The 14,588-nt window shown below is 43.3% G+C and overlaps 1 protein-coding gene across 21 annotated transcripts in view; it reads right to left on the bottom strand.

The window, feature by feature from the left end:
* The window catches only part of Cadps (calcium dependent secretion activator), a 457,300-nt gene that overhangs the window by 348,068 nt on the left and 94,644 nt on the right, over positions 1-14,588 (bottom strand). For all 21 annotated transcript variants that reach the window (XM_036199656.1, XM_036199648.1, XM_036199650.1 and 18 more), the window contains one exon: positions 7,473-7,586. In XM_036199656.1, the coding sequence (XP_036055549.1) occupies positions 7,473-7,586 (114 nt within the window). The remainder of the gene's footprint in view (positions 1-7,472; positions 7,587-14,588) is intronic.

The following is a 14,588-nucleotide window of genomic DNA, read 5'->3' as shown; positions in this document are numbered from 1 at the left end:
TATTTTCTTTTACTTGTCATTCTTAACTCCACCTCCATGTGTGTGTGTGTGTGTGTGTGTGTGTGTGTGTGTGTGTGTGTGGTGTGTGTGTGTGGTGTGTGGTGTGTGGTGTGTGTGTGTGTGTGTGTGTGTGTGTGTGTGTGTGTGTGGTGTGTGTGTGTGTGTGTGGTGTGTGTGTGTGTGTGTGTGTGTGTGTGTGTGGTGTGTGTGTGTGGTGTGTGTGTGTGTGTGTGGTGTGTGTGTGTGTGTGTGTGTGTGTGTGTGTGTGTGTGGTGTGTGGTGTGTGGTGTGTGGTGTGTGGTGTGTGTGTGTGTGTGTGTGTGTGTGTGTGTGTGTACTCACAAGTGTTACTGTGTACATAGAGAGGTCAGAAGATAACCTTAGGTGTTGTTCCTTGCCTTCCACCTTGTTTGAGACTGCTGCCTACACCAGGCTAGCTGACCCATGAGTTTCTGGGGGTTCTTGTTTCTCTGTCTCCCATCTTGTCCTAGAAGTACTGTGGTTGCAGTCACACATCTTTTCTACATGGTCCTAAGGGTCCAAGCTCATATCATTACTGGAAATGTTTTTATCAACTAAGCCATCTTACAAACTCCTTGTTTTGTTTGTAAATTAGTTTTTTGTATCTAAAATACTATCTACCATACAGCTGATGCCCGATACATACTTGTTGGCATGCACTGATGAGAACAGCACACTTTTCCAGCAGAAACCTGCTGACTAACCAGATTATATCTGGGTGAGATGGGAAAAGGGGAGTTGGCAGACACATGTGTGGGCCTCCAGAAAAGTGAGCTAGGACTAACATGCTATGGGAGTTATAGCCAGGAACAGACAGGATAATAACACTACATTCTGGAATGCTACTTCTGGTCCCTGCCTTGAACAGACTAGTCACTCAGTATATGTTAAACCCACTGTTAACTCCCTTTGACCTCATTGTCTTTCACCAGCACATGAAGGCAATCTAGCCATCCATCTTTGATGAGGATAGGGCCAAGAGGACTGTGAAAAAGGAAGTGATCTATCAGTTTAGAAGTAAATGTGACTTCAGTCCCTGCAGGAGACATCAGTGTGGGAAAGAGACTGAGGATTGAGGAAGCAGGGAAAATGAAATGTCAGAAGGAGGTACAACAGCCAGAGACAGAGGACACTAGCTGGAGACTAAGTTCCCTGCTTTTCTAGTCTGTCGACAAAGAAGTGAGACCCAGGCTGGCATCAGCTTGTATGAGCACTACTGGATTTCTTTGCATTCTTTGTTTTTGTTTCCTTTATTAGTGGTTGAGATATGAGACTTCAAGCTCAGGAACAGTTCTATCCAGGACATCCATAGACCTTCCCTAGTCCTCTGTCATCTCCCAGACAGGCCTCAATGAGAGGTAGAAGGTATACATATACATGAGGTCCATCATTAGCCCAGCCTTCCTGTGCGATTGCTAAGCAACCTCCAGATTGTTTTATAAATGAGCACATTCACACCTAACAGATGTGCCTGCTAGATGGGGAGGTTGTGTAAGCTCCCACTTTCTGGCTGGCAGACTGAGGCTAGTGCAGATCTTATTCTCTTTTAAAAAAGTAAATTATTCTTGGCCTAGGATATAGCCCAGAAGGTAAATGAATTCACAGCACAAATCAGACATCCAATCCCTTGAACTCACACAAAAATCCATAGCAGAAGCAACAAGAGAGACCCTGCCTAAATAAAAAATGTGGGAGGAGAGAATAGGCTCCTACTAAGTCGTCCTCTGACAGCGCCATGTGCACTGTGGCATGAGTGTACACACATGTGCACACACACAGACACTAAATAAATACATTTTTTTAAAAAGCAAAGTATCCCAACATGAGTAAGACTAAAGCTTGATATTAAAATCAAATAAAATAAAATGAAACTACCACATGTACACACACACACACATATACACACACAGAGGGAACACTTTTATAGATGAAGAAATTGAGGTTCAAACTTATGAGACATTTATCTAAAAATCTGGGCATCGTAATAGGGCCTTCACAGCTGGCCCAGGGACCATGTGAATGTGAAAAGGGTACAGTGACTGGATTGCACCTGATATATATATATATATATATATATATATAGATAGATAGATAGATAGATATAGATATATATATATATATATATATATATATATACTGTAGCCCTCAGACCTCATAGGCATAATTCAAGGGATGGAAGGATTTGACTTTTCCTGGCAATCAGGGCCACTAGAAAGGAACAAACTAAATGTGTGTGTGTGTGTGTGTGTGTGTGTGTGTGTGTGTGTGTTCTGTACAGCCACTAGAAAGCTTGGGATCCAGCTGTGCCCCCTTCCCCTTTCCCCTTGTGTCCATTGATGGCTGGTTTGGGCCAGAGTAGTCTGGATTCACACATCAGTGGATAAAGGACAGTGCTTCCCAGCTCCTTTCATTTTCCCATAATGGCTCTTTACTACTGTAGAATGTAGACAATTCATCCCCCAGCAAACAATAACTGGCTTGTTTCCTGTAGTACTCTCAGAATCTTTGAGGACGAGTTCTTTAAAATGTCATGCCATTGCAATTGGTAGGGTGAAATAGGAAGAAATGGCATGGTGGGGTGGAGGGTGTGTGTGTGTGTGTGTGTGTGTGTGTGTGTGTGTGTATACACATATGCACCGGTATGTACTTGCAAACACAGGGGAGAGGGAGAGATGGAGAAAAGGAGAGGCAGGGAGGGAGAGAGGAAGAGAGAGCAAGTGTGTGAGAGAGGAAGTGAGAAACAGACAGAGACATGGAGAGCGGGAGGGAGGGAGGACAGAGAAAGGAGAAAGCCCAGGGATGGGGAAGTGCTGAGTGACAAGTAAGTTGAAGGAAGGTTTATCTGGGGTCCTTTCCTCTGCTGAGAATACAGCCACACAGCTCTGACAAAATGACAGTAATAACTCCTAATTTTTCACTGGGAAACCACTATACTTTGAAACAGGCTGAGCCTAAACTCGGGTTCCAGAAGCAGCCCTGGTCTTGAGTCCTGTAGCCAGGTGAGTTCAACCCCACCCACAGTGAAAAAGTCCCTGGGCCTTTGCTGGAGTTTTCAGCAAAGAAGCATGCCCCCTTTGGGCTGGGGTCACTGTACTGGTGGACATCCTAGCGCCCCCTATTTGCAGAAAATCAGAAGGATGGAGGGAGAATGCACACTATTGGCATCTCTGAATGCAGCCATGGCTAAGGCTAGCCCTAACCCTAGAATTTTGTTTCTTGAGAAAAATCTCCTTTAGATTGAAACTAGTTTAAGTTACCTGCAGGTCATCTTCAACACCAAGTCCTGGCAGAGGTGAAGGTTAAGAGGGGTGCACAGGGATCTTTGAGTAGGGTGGAGAAGATGGACCAGCTTCTCTGCAGCCCAGGGGAGAAGGGAAAGGAGGAAGGGATGTCCCACCCCCTGGGAGGTCTGCAGGCACAGTACTAATCCTGATCTCTCACCTCTGCTTTAGTGGATTAGACTTTCCAGAAACTTGAATCTAAGGCTCACTAAATCCTCAATAATGAAGACAGCAGCTGGATCTCTAATCCCTACATCCTTCCCTATTTTACTGAAATCCTAACAGGAAAGATTCAAGCATTCTCCATTCCTATATTCTTAACCAGAACCATAGGGGCTCTTTCATATAAAACTAGCCACTATCACGGAAAATAACAAACAACAAAACCCAAATTGCTATAGATATCATAACTTCCAAAGACTCATTATCATGCTGCTGCTGATTAATCTTCAAATTTAATTAATAGAAATGACACTTCCTTTTAATTTGCATCATTAGTCAAATGAGCATCCTAATTAGGATTTATAATATACAGATTTATAAACTCCAGTGGATGAGCATAAACATTAGGAGGGGCTGCTTGTTCTGACAGACGTTCTCTTGTTACTCTCCCACTGGCGTTCAGAACCTGAGGAAAAGAGGGATTAATTTCATTTCCAGACTGTTTCTATGCAAAATATTTTGTTAGATATATTCAAACTATTCAAAGCCATACATGACTGAGATTCCAAACCTCATTTCTACAACTGAAGATTTGTATCATTCAAAATAAAGCTACAAGATGGATGATCACTGGCAATAGTAGGTGTTACTTATAACATTTAAAAGGAAGGGTTTCAATTGGGACATATATAAAAGTGACCTCAACTTCCAGAATAGCCCCATACAGAAACCCCATTAAGAACATGGTGCATCAAGTGAATCTATGGTTCTAAACTTATTAGTGAATGCTACCTAGCAAGCCAAGGAACAGTATGTTGCTTACAAGAGCTCACTACAAACTTGTTCAACTCTCTTCATGATAGGAGGAAAATTCTCTAAGTGGGAAAGAGAGTATTGCAATATCCCAGGTTCTGTTCCAAGGTGTCAATTATATTGAAAGCACATGGATGAGACTTACTGGTGGGCTGGCTGCATGCACTGAACAGTGACCTAACTCTGGAGAAGGAGAAAGGGAAGAAGTAAGCGGGGAGGGGAGGAGGGTGGAGAGAACACACATGAAGTAATCCCATGAGGAAAAAATTGTGTAACATTTCTTTATATTTATTTCACAGTTTTTCATGGTTATTGTGCATTAATGATGGCATGGTGCCCCATACTATGAATGTTTATGAATTGGTTTCTTAGGTTTTGGAGGTGGCCCATGTTGGAAGAACAGCAATGGGGCTTATGGAGTGCAGCTCACTGGGTAACACAGCTATGGTGAGTGCAAAGCCCCTGGTGGGGGATTGTCTCCAGAATGCCCCTTGCTTCTGCTGTGCCTTCTCCTGCTTGTGATGTCCTGGTCCCCCTGTGTTTGTCATGGTGTGATTACTAGGTGAAAGAATCCCACCGCATCTAGTACAGTGTGATTGTTTCATGGGAAAACCTCACTCAAGTTATGTGCAGATCACAATGAAGATGATTTTTATAGAGCAATGATGCTTAGAGATGTGAGATTTGCCAAGGATGGAAAATGAAAACTGTAATGATAAAAAGAGAAAGGTGATAGTGGGTGCCTTTCAGTGGGCCCTGCAGGTGTGCCACTGAGCAAATGCTCCTTGTGCAACAGAGTTAGTGCAAGCGGTTCATTGGGGGAGGGAGGGAGGGAAAGAGTGAAAAGGAGAGAGAGAGAGAGAGAGAGAGAGAGAGAGAGAGAGAGAGAGAGAGAGAGAGAGAGAGAGAGAGCGAGAGAGCAGAGAAGAGGCAAGAAGTGAGAAAGACAAGAGACACAAGAGAAAGAAGAGTCAAGAGAGGAGCAGGAGAGTGAGTCTTCCCGGCAGGCAACTGGCGCCAGGTGATGATGTAACTGCTGCAGCAGCAGAGGCGGGCTGCTACCATGGTGGAAACTAACAAAAATAAAAGGAAGTTTCATGCATTATAGAGCCATGAATTCTACCTGTGGAAAAACAGGCTGATGATCAGAGAGAACAATTATGTCCCTACACCCAAGGTTAGGCCTGAGTTCCCTGGTCGTGTAGCTTACAGAATCAATCACAGGCTTTAGTGTGCACCTTTAAAAACAAAGTTGTGAAAGGAAATTAAATGACCTATTGTGTGTAGCGACAAAAGAAAGGTAGACGGTTGGCTAGAGCACACGTTTAAGGTTTTGTAGAGGAGATGTGGGACAGGAATTGGCTGCACTGAAGGAGCAGGCAGCTGCATGCCAGCACAGAGGACCAACTGAAATACAGTGGCTTGCTTAGAACTTCATTAAGGTGACGATGTTATGGTGGGAACATGAAGACAAAGGACAATGTTTAACTACATGGGGGCTTATAAGGAAAACATGTAACTTGTCATCATAATGTGATTTCTTCCTGTGTAAAGATGTTAATTTGTTTGTGGAAAATATGTAGCTTGTGGTTGTGAGATGATTTTCTGCTTGCATAGAGATTTTTTTCCTTAGGTGGTATACAAGGCTTACGAGAAAAATAAAGACAGAGAAGATTAAGTTTTGTCCTCAGTGTGTTTAATAGCTGCCTACTCCCATGTTCTCTGACCTGCTGAAGCTAGACTCCGGCTAGGGTTGTCATCTATTGTGACAACAAATAAGCCACCTTGGGCACAGGATTACAAATCCAGACCACTTTTATGTGGTTCACATTGACAAACCACTCTATAAAGTGAAATGCTTGGCACTGACTAAGTAATCACATTGGAAAACCTACACATCAGGAAAATACTGCCCATTAGAGGGTGTGGTATGGTCATATCCTTAGTGATGCACACATGATAGGCAGTATATGCTTGGAAAAACAATACTTATAAAAGTTCTCATGGAACCCCAGAAATCCAGTGGTAAATTTACTTGAGATATGTACTCAAGATACACTCTCTCTTTGAGAGGGTTTCTCACGAGGTAAGAATCCTGGAAATTCTGTAGAAGAGACCCAACCAGCACCACTCCAATAGAAGGAGGAAGGGAAGTGGCCCAGTGAACTCTGGGAGGTACTGCTATACATTGGAAATGGTCTAAGGCTCAGACTCAACATTGTCTTCAACATGTTAATGGCTGTGTAGCTTTGAGTAGTTGATAGCCCTCTCCAAGTCTCAGTCCATTGCTAAAATAGAAAATGTTATTGATAACTAAGTGTAAAAGTATTCTATGTTCTAAGATAACACTTAGCACATCACTTGTTATAAAAATCATCTTGACAATAGCAACATTTTCATGGATGTGTGTCCATGTGTGTATACACATGTATGTGCACAGTACATGTGGAGGTTAAAGAGTCTCTTGAGAAAGGAACCTAAGACTTTAAGAGTTAGGTTCGCTGACCATCTGTGGTAGTTTGAATGAGGATGGCCCCCATAGGCTCTTAGATTTGAATATTTGGTCACCAGGGAGTGGCACTGTTTGAAAATATTCAGAGGTGTGGCCTTGTTAGAGTACGTGTGTCACTGGGGGTAGGCTTTGAGGTTTCAAACAGCCCATTCCAAGCCCAGAGTCTCTTCTTGCTGCCTGTGGACCCCGATGCAGGAATCCCAGCTACATCCATAGCATCATGTCTGCCTACACACCATCATGCTTCCCACCACAATCATAATGGACTAAACCTTTGAAAGGGTAAGCAAGTCCCCATCAAATGCCTTCTTCTATAGGGGTTGCCATGGTCATGGTGTCTCTTCATGGTGAAACACTAAGATACCAGTGAATCCTCCTGTCCCTACTTCCCCAACACTGGAATTGCAAGCATACAGAATTGAACCCAGACTTTTATGCTGAGCTAGGGATTCCACTCCAGTCTCCAGGACTATGTGGCTAGTAATCTGTCTACTGAGTCAGCTACTCAGCCCCCAACAGCAGCTTCTAGTGACATCACTCCCTGTAACAGAACTCCAGTGTTCCTTGTCAGCTGACTGCTGACCCCTCTGCATCAGCCAAGTGCTGTGCCTTCTATATTTCTCAGCTCAATAGCCCAGACTACTGCCTGTGCAGCCTTGGCCCATCCTGCAGGCTGCGCTTACCTCATAGTAGCTCTGGACGGCATTCATAAAGGCCTCATCAGCCACGATTTGGGTCTCCCCATTGAGGAAAGCCTGGAACCGGTCCTTGACAGTCTGCAGCTGCTGTTTGCTGATCTGCAGAGAGAGAAAGAGACCCTTGAAGGCTTCATGGAAACAGGAACATGACTACTTTACAACAAAGATGCCCCCCTATCAGAATGGGGACCTGCCTGATAAGTGAGCAAACTTTCTCAACTAGTATGGAACAGAGTCAGCACTAAAAATAATACAAGACACAGTTAAATACATTGCTTTCAACCATGTGGGACTGCTTATACCACAGAAATCATCAAGTGCTACCAAACAGGTATATATGTTTATTTCTAACTTTTAAAAAAGAGTTGGCTGTTGAAGCATTTCACTGGGAATGATGCTTGGTTATATTCAGAATTTGCTATTTTTTTCCATACCTTACTTTGATCTGTGCCCATGGTTATTTATAGGCACAGAGCTTGTAAGATAGAAACTGTAGAGAAAATTGGGTCACATCTCTTCCCAGATTCATGTTTAGGGATGCATCACTGGCTGGTGTTATCAGCCACATGGGACTATTTATATTGCAGCAATCAGCAAATACCACCAAATAAGCAGGCAGACTTGTTTATTTATTTATTTATAACTTTAGAGAAGAGTTAGCTGTTGGAACGTTGCCTAGTGGACACCCCACCATGCATAGCAGACACTTCCCTATGTGTAATGGATACTCTACCTGCAGGTGTTTTGGGAGTCTGAATACCTTGCAGAATGCAGCATGCAGAGGCTTTGGAGCCATTGGTGGTGTGAGTACACCCCTGAGCATAAAATAGTATCTCTGAGGTTCAAGGAGGAAGGAGGCATATTTGGGCTGTAGGTTATATACAACTCTCCACCCTCGCAACCCCAGTCAGTTTTGTTTCCAAGGAAAACAGTCCTGTGAGATCCAAGCTGTATCCTTCTGTGCTTGTGAATACCTCGTCCCTCCTCCTTTCCCTCAAACATGATCAGCATCAGTATAAGAAACACTCAAAACCCCAGCTAAGACTTCCTCACACATGACTCAAAGGCAAACATTTGTCTTTACAACTCGTGGTTATGATTAAATGCGTTAGATGCATTTTGCTATTTTTTTCTCTAAGGTTTCCTAAGGGCTGCACTAGTGACTTACATGTGACAAGCAGTCAATTAACATTGATTTAACTGAGTAAATAAAGTGCAGGAAAGATGCTATCTGTGGATTGCCTTGAAACAGCCTAGCTTCTGTTGACATTATGTTAAGTTAATAAACTACTCAAAGTTCAAGTTCCTGACTTCTAAAAAAGTAAATTCTTTTAAAAAGTTACATTTCAAAATGAAAGATGAGACACTTCTGAAGACCACTGTTCTAAAAGAAAAAGAACATTCCAGCAGCACCATGATGTCTGGGCACCAAGGCATGTGGGAAAGCCACTTCCCCGTTCTGACTTGACCAGAGAGCTGAAGCTTCTGTAGGATGGGGCAGGGCCTAGATAATGCATTTGATGTCACTACCCATCTCCTTTGGAGTACAGTAATCACTCTAACCACTCACTGCCTCATGAGATTACAGTTCTTCAGTGACATGAATCCTTTCTGCAAATTAAAGTGTATTGCCCAGCAAGGCGACAGAGTAACTACAAGTGATATAGTGTGTGTGTGTGTATGTGTGTGTGTGTATGTGTGTGTGTGTATGTGTGTGTGCATGAGCATGTATGTGTGTGTGTATGTGTGTGTGTATGTGTGTGTATGTGTGTATGTGTGTGTGCATGAGCATGTATGTGTGTGTATGTGTGTGTGAGCATGTATGTGTGTGTGTGTGTGTGTGTGTGTGTGTGTGTGTGTGTGTGTGTGTGTGGTGTGGTGCTAGGGATAAAGCCTGTGTTTCCCGTGGTTTCATTTTCTTCTTGCACACTAGGCAAGCATTCTACCACAGAACTATCTCTACAGCTCAGATGCTGCATCCTTAAACAGCATGGAGGTGAGTGTTCCTACTACAAAAATGCTATTCATGTGAGGTGATGCCTTTGCCACTTAGGTTTCACCCACAACATAGCAGGAGCATAATCAAAGCAGGTTAACAACAAACACAATTTTGTCTGTTAATTAAAGTGGTATTAAGTTTCTCTATGGAGTTCAAATGCCTTTTCTACTAGACTGGATACAAGCATAAGATAATGTGTAAATCTCCAGGAGACTGAAACCTCATCTGATTTCTACTTTAGAAGTAAAGCAAGGAGTTTTTTTGAATGTTCATGACTTGCCGCTGGGGAGCTCTGATTAAAGTTTGTAAGTTTTGAAGAATGGGGGAATATGGAGGCAAGGGAAGATGAAAAGATTTAAACTTGATGAGATTCATGCTTGTTTGTGTTTTTAAATTTCTTGTATATGTATGTAAGCATGCTTGTTCATATGTGTGTGGGTATGAGGAAGCCACAGGTCAACCTTGGGTATAGTTCTTCAGAAACCATCCACCATATCTTTTGAAGCAGGCTTTCTCACTGGGACCAGAGGTTTGCAGAATAGACTGGGCTGAAATGTCAGCAAGTGCCAGGGCTTGGTCCTTTTTTGCCTCTCCTGTGTTGGGATTATAAGTGTGTACTTGTGTGTGTGGCTGAGACTTTAAATGTCTACCTGTACATGGGACAGGGATCACAGATATGTACCTGTTCATAGGTGCTAGAATCACAGATATGTACCTGTCTGTGGGCTAGGATCACAGATATATACCTGTCCATGGGTGCTGGAACCACAGATGTGTGCCTGTCCATGGGTGCTGGGATCACAGATGTATACCTGTCTGTGGGTGTTGGGATCACAGATGTGTACTTGTCTGTGGGTGCTGGGATCACAGACTGGTATGTGGGCTGGGTTCAAAGTCATCCTCATGCTAATGCAGCAGGCATTTTACAGACTGAGCCATCTCCCCCACCCTGAGGTCCATACTTGCTATGTTCTGGAAGATCTACCACTCAACATCAGCCACATTTGTAATTTAAAGTTTAAAACAGTCAAATGATCTTTAAAATGCTTTATTTTAATCAATATGTCCTGAAACCACTTCAACATATAATTGCAACAGGAACTTCTGATGAGATACTTCATTTGTGTAATGCCATATCTTAGAAATATACCAATTTTTTCTCTTCTAAGACATTACAGCTGAGTCATTGCAGGTGGCTGGGACTGCCATGTTGAATGGCATAGCCTTAGAACATGGAAGGACTCACATCTTCATTTACACTGTCCTCTTGAGACCCAGGAATATTGCATAGTGACTTTGTATGCCTCTGAGACTGAGCTGCTCTGTGCAGCCACAGAGGATCCACTCACAAGATGGCATTCTAGCATGGATCCCTCCAAAGCAGGATAGGTGGAACTTATTCAAGACAGAATTCCTAGCCACTCAGGACAAACCAGGCCATTTCACGGACTTTATGTTTAGGATTATTTTCAGGTCAGGTCAACCCTAGCTCTGTAAGATGTGGAAGGCATGCAACCTCGGGTAAGCTTTTGCCTTTAGTACTTAAGAGTAATAGAGACAAAATTAGGAGCACACACCATCTGAGTGATCAGGATTGATTGCTGACTAAAGCCAAATCCACTATCTGAATTTAAAAAAATAGGCATGAAGCTCATTTATATGCAGACATTTACGAAGAGCCCAGTATGCACCCAGAGCTCCTCTGGGACCTAAGGGTTCACTAGTCAACATCCTTTGATCTCACTTGCCAAGCCAAAGTACTGGGTAATCCAAAGGTATCAAGGCATATCTTTGGCAACCTTCCATTTATATGGAAAAGGAAAAGCATAAAGAGTTATGCCAAATTATGTTCTAGGATATCAGAGGAGAGAAATTACAGATTATAAAAGTCTCAGGAGAAAAAGTGAGAAGGGACAGGTGTGTGTGCTTTTGAACATACACATTGTAAGTAGCTTATCACGTATACACTATTAATGATTTATTTGCTCTGAACTAACCTTTGCTCTAGATGTAATCCAAACTTGAGGCTCATTCTCCCTGGTGTATGGAGTGTAAGATAAGAAGAAAAGTCTCAGTAACATAAATCTCAGAGATAGAGACTGGTCACTGACCAGAGGAACAAGATTAAGGTTTGGGATGAAGCTGCTTTTGCTTTCCTTCTCCGAATGATTTGATGACTACCTATCACATTTAAATTCAATTCCTGTCCCTGCCGATTGGCTTCTGAAAGTCACTGGTATCATGGGCCCAATTCTGGCTTCAAAAAACCTTTAAGAGCATTAACCTCAGTTCATTTCAGAGAACAAACACCACAAAGACTCACAAAACAAGCCACACTTCTCCAGGCACATTAGGCTCGCAGCTGCAGTGGAGCAAGGGTAGCTCAGGTAGCACCCCCTGAATTCTCCCATCACTTCCTTCCCATCCACACTTGCCATTTCCTTCCTACAGAGAGCATTTAGCTCCAGCTTTGTCTCATTGAGCGAAAAGGAGCCTGTGTTGACCTCAGTGTTTGCTTCTGTGTCCTGGAGTCAAAGCTGATTGCAAAGGACTGCAGTGAGGATCCTCAGTGCAAAGGCTGGCGTGGGGTGAGTGCTCAGCCTGTGCGGGTTACTGCCGATGGATTCTTACCATTGTGACTGTACACAGTGTTCCCTTGATAGGACCAGACTGAGAATTACACATATCTACCAAATTTAGCCTATGTGTTCTTTCCCAGAGGACCCATGTAGAGTTCCACTATCTTCTCGGAACTCTGAAGAAGTAACACAAGGTACTACACTCAGAGGCAGGGGCATAGGTTGGAGTTCAGACCACATATTTAGTGTCAAAGGGACATAGATTCATAGTTTGGTGTTCCCACTTATTTCCAAGTTTGGAAAAACTGCATTTCTTAAGCCTTGGCTCCTTAGGTAAAAATGTGGGGATTATGTAAGACCTGCTTCCCCAGATTGTTTGGAATATTGAAGGGGAATTTGGACTTGGCCCACCACCTGGCACATTCAATCAAGTGAATTAGAGGAGACAGTAATGAGATAGTTCCAAGGTCCTGGCTGAGGCCACACTCTCTGCCCCTCCCCACACCATTCTGCTCTGCCATAGCAAGTTGCTGTCTTGCTGATGCTCAGGAGTCTGCAAGCCTTTGCTGTCTGAAACCCTTGTCTTTGTTACTCCCTGGTGAGGTCATCTCTCTGGCTATCCCTATAGGTACTCCCTGGATCCAAACTCAGTCCATGCCTCTAGGAGAACCTTCCCTGAACAAGTGTCTAGCTAGTGTCCTTGGGCTAATGTCTATCACATCACATTGGTTCTATGCATTTCTATCAAGTCTTTATCATTGTCAGTATTTATATTATCAAACATAAATTTGTTTGAATGGATCACAACATACACATGTACAAAAACAAATAGCAAAAACAGGAAACATACATTCTTACAAAATTAACTTTCCAATGTACCAACCAACTCTCATATCAAGACAAAACAGTGAGTGCCCAGATCTGAGAAACTCCTGCAGGACTCCAGAGTCATAGATGGTCCTGTTAGATCACAGATACCCTCTCTGTGTCAGAAATCAGGCCTCTCCTCCCCAATGGACTTGGTCTCTTCTTCCTACTGGTCTCTGTAGGCGGGACTTGTAAGCAATTTTTTTCCTTATCTCTGCTGCTTACAGTGGCCAGGCCCCCTAGTCCTGGAGAAAAGTGATTGCCCCCTTCCCAACTTCTTTCCTTCCTTCTTCCCTCTCCAGCTGCCATCATGCTGCTCATGGCAGCTCTCTCTCTTACTCAATGGGTCTCCTCTCCAGGTTTTAAAGGGATGCTTCTCTTTTTCTTTAAGGCTCTATCATGTCTCTGATATTAGCCCGACTAATTGCTCTCACACCTCACATCTGGATCATGGTCTGCCTTGTCACAAGGCCTTTCTCCTAATAGAGCTCATTTCTGAATAAGAATTGGTCTTCACTTCCTTCTCTGCAAACCAATAGGACCTTCTTTTTCTTTCTAAAACCATTTGATTACACTTTTATTTGTGTGTGTGTGTGTGTGTGAGCATATGTAGGCACATTGTTCATGTGTTGGTCAGAAAGCAGCCTGTGGGAGTCATTCATCTCCTTCTACCCTCTGGGTCTGCGATGGAACTTGGGCTGTCGCTTTGACAGCCGGTACCTTTTCCTGTTGAGTCATCTCATCTCTGCCTTTTCTTTTTTGTCAGAACACTCCCCAAAGATGACCAACAGCCTGACATTCTGTTATCACAGGGTATTTTTACAGCTTCTCTGTGTGATGCTGGTACAGTCATGCACAGTAGGTTTATCCACAGGGTTGGGAGGAGCAATAGTTTGTTCACCATTATTGCTGAGTAGTGTTCCAATGTATGAATCTACTGCTTTTTGTCTAGTTTCTAACTGATGGGCATTTAGCCTTCGGTATTTGATCATGATCTGCCTCCCACATAAACACATTTCGTAAGTATAACAACCCATCCACCTATACTGATGTGCTTAGACTCTGGGACATAATTAGCTCTCAACAAATATGTGTTGAGTGAATAAATCTGACTTACTGAATGCTTCATGTACACTAGGTTCTGGAGATTACTAAGGCACAATCTTAGCTCTCAGGTCAGAGATCATATGTTCACTTGACTTCCTAACATCCTGTGTCATTGTCTTTTAAAATGAAAATCTTAGGAGCTCATAAAAACAGCTAGTCTATGACGCCACCCCTCACTCTTTGCTGCAAGGGATGAACTGGCTGGAGTGATGCTGAAGAGCTCACCCTGGTAGTGAGGAAGTGGAGAACTGGTGGGCTGACCAGCTCTCCAGCTGCCCAGGCCCATAACCAGGGTTATGTGTTGGCCCACCCCAACATCCAGCCCATCAATGATCTGCTGGAGTATGCAAAGGGTCCTGACCCACAGACCCAAAGCTGCAAGATTTCTGAAACACAGGACAACAACCAGATATCCAGGAAGAGTACAGTGAGGGCCCAGCATTGATAGTGTGGTAGAAACCAGAGGCCTCAAACCAGACCAGTGAGTCTTTGCAATGAACACTTGTAAGTAAAGATGGATGGACAACAGAGTTTATTGCATGAATCACT

Source organism: Onychomys torridus, chromosome 9, assembly GCF_903995425.1.
Source record: "Onychomys torridus chromosome 9, mOncTor1.1, whole genome shotgun sequence".
NCBI classification, from domain to species: domain Eukaryota; kingdom Metazoa; phylum Chordata; class Mammalia; order Rodentia; family Cricetidae; genus Onychomys; species Onychomys torridus.
Note: the sequence above shows the minus strand (reverse complement) of the source record. Positions and strands in the feature narration are given on the sequence as shown.